The sequence below is a fragment of the Mustela erminea genome, chromosome 14, assembly GCF_009829155.1.
Source record: "Mustela erminea isolate mMusErm1 chromosome 14, mMusErm1.Pri, whole genome shotgun sequence".
In the NCBI taxonomy this organism is placed as follows: domain Eukaryota; kingdom Metazoa; phylum Chordata; class Mammalia; order Carnivora; family Mustelidae; genus Mustela; species Mustela erminea.
The window spans coordinates 71410272-71414465 of record NC_045627.1 but is presented as its reverse complement, the minus strand read 5'-3'; the positions used below and the strand labels follow the sequence as shown (position 1 = coordinate 71414465).

Here is a 4194-nt window from a genome sequence, read left to right as displayed (position 1 = left end):
TGCTGGAGTCAGCCTCGGGGATGTAAGTAGACCTTCCTCATTCAGCTTTTGGGCCTTATTTCCATCCCTCTGCCCCACAATCTCCACCTGAACATCTCACTGCTCAGCTCCACATCCCCCCCCCAACAGCCAGTCTTTGTTATCCCAATATGAATTCAGATTTCCATACTAAGTGGGGGGTCACCAATCTTTACTAGGCCACAAGGAAATATGGAGGTTTTGGAGTGTCAATTTTGCTTTGCATCCTGACTCTACCATTATAAAGAGGATGAACTTTAAGATGTGCTTTGATCTTTATAAGCCCCAGTTACACATTTTCCCAAAATGTAAATATTATTACTTAGATTTCATGATTACTCTGAGAGTAATGGAAAGTATGTAAAGCGAATCACTGAGCAGTTGAGGCCCTCGGAACAATAAAAATGCCGGATTACCTCGGTGCCGATCAGCGGAAAACCAAAGAGGAGGAGAAGGATGACAAGCCTATCCGAGCTCTGGATGAGGGGGATATTGCCTTGCTGAAAACTTACGGTCAAAGCACTTACTCTAGGCAGATAAAGCAGGTTGAAGATGACATTCAACAGCTTCTCAAGAAAATTAATGAGCTCACTGTTATTAAAGAGTCTGATACTGGCCTGGCCCCACCAGCACTCTGGGATTTGTCTGCAGATAAGCAAACACTGCAGAGTGAACAGCCTTTGCAGGTTGCAAGGTGTACGAAGATAATCAATGCTGACTCGGAGGACCCAAAGTACATTATCAATGTGAAGCAGTTTGCCAAGTGTGTGGTGGACCTCAGTGATCAGGTAGCACCTACCGACATTGAAGAAGGGATGAGAGTTGGGGTGGACAGAAATAAGTATCAGATTCACATTCCGCTGCCTCCCAAGATTGACCCAACAGTCACCATGATGCAGGTGGAAGAAAAACCTGATGTCACTTACAGTGATGTGGGTAGCTGTAAGGAACAGATTGAGAAACTTCGAGAAGTAGTTGAAACCCCATTACTTCATCCAGAAAGATTTGTTAACCTTGGCATTGAGCTTCCCAAGGGTGTGCTGCTCTTTGGTCCACCTGGTACAGGCAAGACCCTCTGTGCTCGGGCAGTTGCTAACAGGATTGATGCTTGCTTCATTCGAGTTATTGGATCTGAACTTGTACAGAAGTACGTCGGTGAGGGGGCTCGAATGGTTCGTGAGCTCTTTGAAATGGCCAGAACAAAAAAAGCCTGCCTCATCTTCTTTGATGAAATTGATGCTATTGGAGGGGCTCATTTTGATGATGGTGCTGGAGGAGACAATGAAGTGCAGAGAACAATGCTGGAACTGATCAATCAGCTGGACGGTTTTGATCCTCGAGGTAACATTAAAGTGATGATGGCCACTAACAGACCAGACACCCTGGATCCAGCACTCATGAGGCCAGGGAGACTGGACAGAAAGATTGAATTCAGCTTACCTGATCTAGAGGGTCGGACTCACATTTTTAAGATTCATGCTCATTCAATGAGTGTCAAAAGAGGTATCAGATTTGAATTGTTAGTGCGACTGTGTCCAAATAGCACTAGTGCGGAGATTAGAAGCGTCTGCACAGAAGCCGGCATGTTTGCCATCAGAGCATGGCGAAAAATTGCTGAGAAGGATTTCTTGGAGGCTGTAAATAAGGTCATTAAGTCTTATGCCAAATTCACTGCTACTCCCCGCTATATGACATAAAACTGATCCCGAAGGCTTTCATGAAAACTTCCTTTCACTGGAATCCTAACTTTATTAAATAGCCTTGTTAATAACAAGGACACACACAAAAATAAAGCGTTTCAAATTGTAAAAAAAAAAAAAAGAAAAAAGAAAAAAAAGAAAGTATGTAAAGCAACTGATACACCCTGAAAAAAAAAAACCAAACAAACAATTAAAACATAAGCATGGGACAAGCATTAGTTTTCCCTGCAATGAAAACAGGTTGCTGAAAAGAAATTAAAAAGCATTGCAAAGTAGCAATAATTTCTAATTTTGATAGTTCAGATCTCAGCTATTAGAATCCTACTGCTTCTTTGCAACCTTGACACTAATTTGCTGTGAAAACTTCTGATTTTTTGATGACTGATTTATGAGAGAAAATCTCTTGTGTGTATAAATAGGGATCAGTGAATATTAATAGCCATCCATGCAGGGCACATTGTGAAGTTAATTTCTTTTTGTGGCAGGTCCTGAGATTCTCCATTCTAAGAATCTCAGGGTGCTTTCAGATGAAAAGTGATAAAGAACAGTGGTTATGTTTCCAGATTCATTTTATTTATTTATTTATTTATTTTTAAATGCAATTTCTTTTTTTTTTTTAAGATTTTATTTATTTATTTGTCATAGAGAGAGAAGTGAGAGCAAGCACAGGCAGACAGAGTGGCAGGCAGAGGCAGAGGGAGAAGCAGGCTCCCTGCCAAGCAAGGAGCCCGATGTGGGACTCGATCCCAGGACGCTGGGATCATGACCTGAGCCAAAGGCAGCCGCTTAACCACCTGAGCTACCCAGGCGTCCCTCCAGATTCATTTTAGAAAGACAGCTCCAAGTGTCAGGGTTATACAGTCAGTTAAGTGTCTGACACTTAGGTTCCAGGAGTTTAGCTAGATAGTTATCAAACCATTCCAAATACCTATAAACTCAACAGGAGATAGAAGAGGAGAAGAGAAGCAATTCTACGAACAGAAAATCAACCACTTTTTGGAAGGTAGGACTTGCGGAGAAGAGAATCCAAAGTGATGGGAAGATAGACTGCAGGGGGAGGGGCAAGCTCCTGACAAGCATTGGAGCAATGGAGCACAAAATCAGAACTTTCAGAAGTCTTCTCCACTGAGGGACGTCACTCCAGAGGCTAAGCAAGGGTGGAGCCCTCACAGGGACAGTGTCATCTCGGGGGGGGGGGTTACAGAAAGACTGGGGGTGTCTGAGTGTGGCAGAACTGCCAGTTATTGAGAGGGGAAGCTGACTATAGAGATGGAGTGGAGGAGTGAGCTCTCAGCTTGGGGTTACCGTAAACCATGATCCAAGGCACAGTCTAACCACTGCTCTTTGAGCAGGGACCCCACAAGTGGCAGATCTGGAAAGACCCCTTTTTTCCTCCTCTAGGAGGAACAGCGCAGGAATGTGTGGCAGGAATATGCTGCATTTGGAGACTCCCAAGGGGCAGTGCACCAAATATAGAAAGGCTCACAGGCTGGGTGAGCATGGAGCACGACCAGAGACCAGGGAGATGGGAGGGATTGACTGCTTTTCTCTGAAGGCACACTGAGGAGTGGGGCCCCAAGCTCTCAGCTCCTCTGGACCAGTGATTGGGTGGCTGCCACTCTCATTCTGATCCTCCAAAGCTCCTTGGAAAGTGATCACGAAACAAAAGCTACCGAGAGCTAAGCCAAGCAGATTACTTAGTCTGGCCCCAGTCAAGAGTGGTGCAATTCCACCTCTGGCAAAGACATTTGAGAATCACTGCAACAGGCCCCTCCTGAATATCAGCAGGAACATCCTGCCAAGACCAAGTTCATTAATCAATGAGCACTGCAGAACTCCAGAGCTAGGGGAAAGCAACACATAGAATTCATGACTTTTCCCCCATGATCCTTTAGTCTTGCAAAGGTAATTTTTTTTTTATTTTAATTTTTTTCTTATTCTTTTTTTAACTTTTCTTTTTCCTCTTTTAATGTTTCTTAACTATTTTATCTTACCAATATCTTTTAAAAATCTTTTAAAATTTTCATTGTTATGGTCATATTTTATCCTTTCAATTGATTTTAACCTTATTTTTTGTATTCATATAGTTTTTTTTTCTTTAAAATTTTGGTATACCATTTCTTCTAATAGACCAAAATATACCCTAAATCTATCACAGGGCTTTGTTCTAGTCTCCAGCATGAGCAAATACTCTCCACTTTCTTTTTCTTTCTTTTCCCAACCAACTTATATTATCAATTCTTTTTTAGAATTTTTTAAAATTTTCATCTTTACAGTCATATTCCATCCCTTAATTGTGTTTATCCTTATTTTTTGTATATATATAAGTTTTCTTTCTTTAAAATTGTGGAAATTTGTTTCTTCTAAGAGAACAAAAAACACGCAAAATCAAGTGGGTGGCTCTGTTCTATTCACCAGTCTAATATATATGTATATGTGTATATATGTGTGTGTGTGTGTGTGTATATATATATAT

General features: G+C 41.7%; 1 protein-coding gene across 1 annotated transcript; it reads left to right on the top strand.

Annotated features, from left to right (window-relative positions):
* Positions 1 to 392: 392 nt before the first annotated feature.
* LOC116573383 (26S proteasome regulatory subunit 7-like) lies at positions 393 to 1830 on the top strand. The gene has a single exon (XM_032313468.1). The coding sequence runs from the start codon at positions 423 to 425 to the stop codon at positions 1713 to 1715; it is 1293 nt and encodes a 430-aa protein (XP_032169359.1). The 5' UTR covers positions 393 to 422; the 3' UTR covers positions 1716 to 1830.
* Positions 1831 to 4194: the final 2364 nt, after the last annotated feature.

Coding starts and splice junctions, on each gene's coding strand:
- LOC116573383 (XM_032313468.1), top strand. CDS start 423: ATGCCGGATTACCTCGGTGCCGATCAGCGGAAAACCAAAGAGGAGGAG.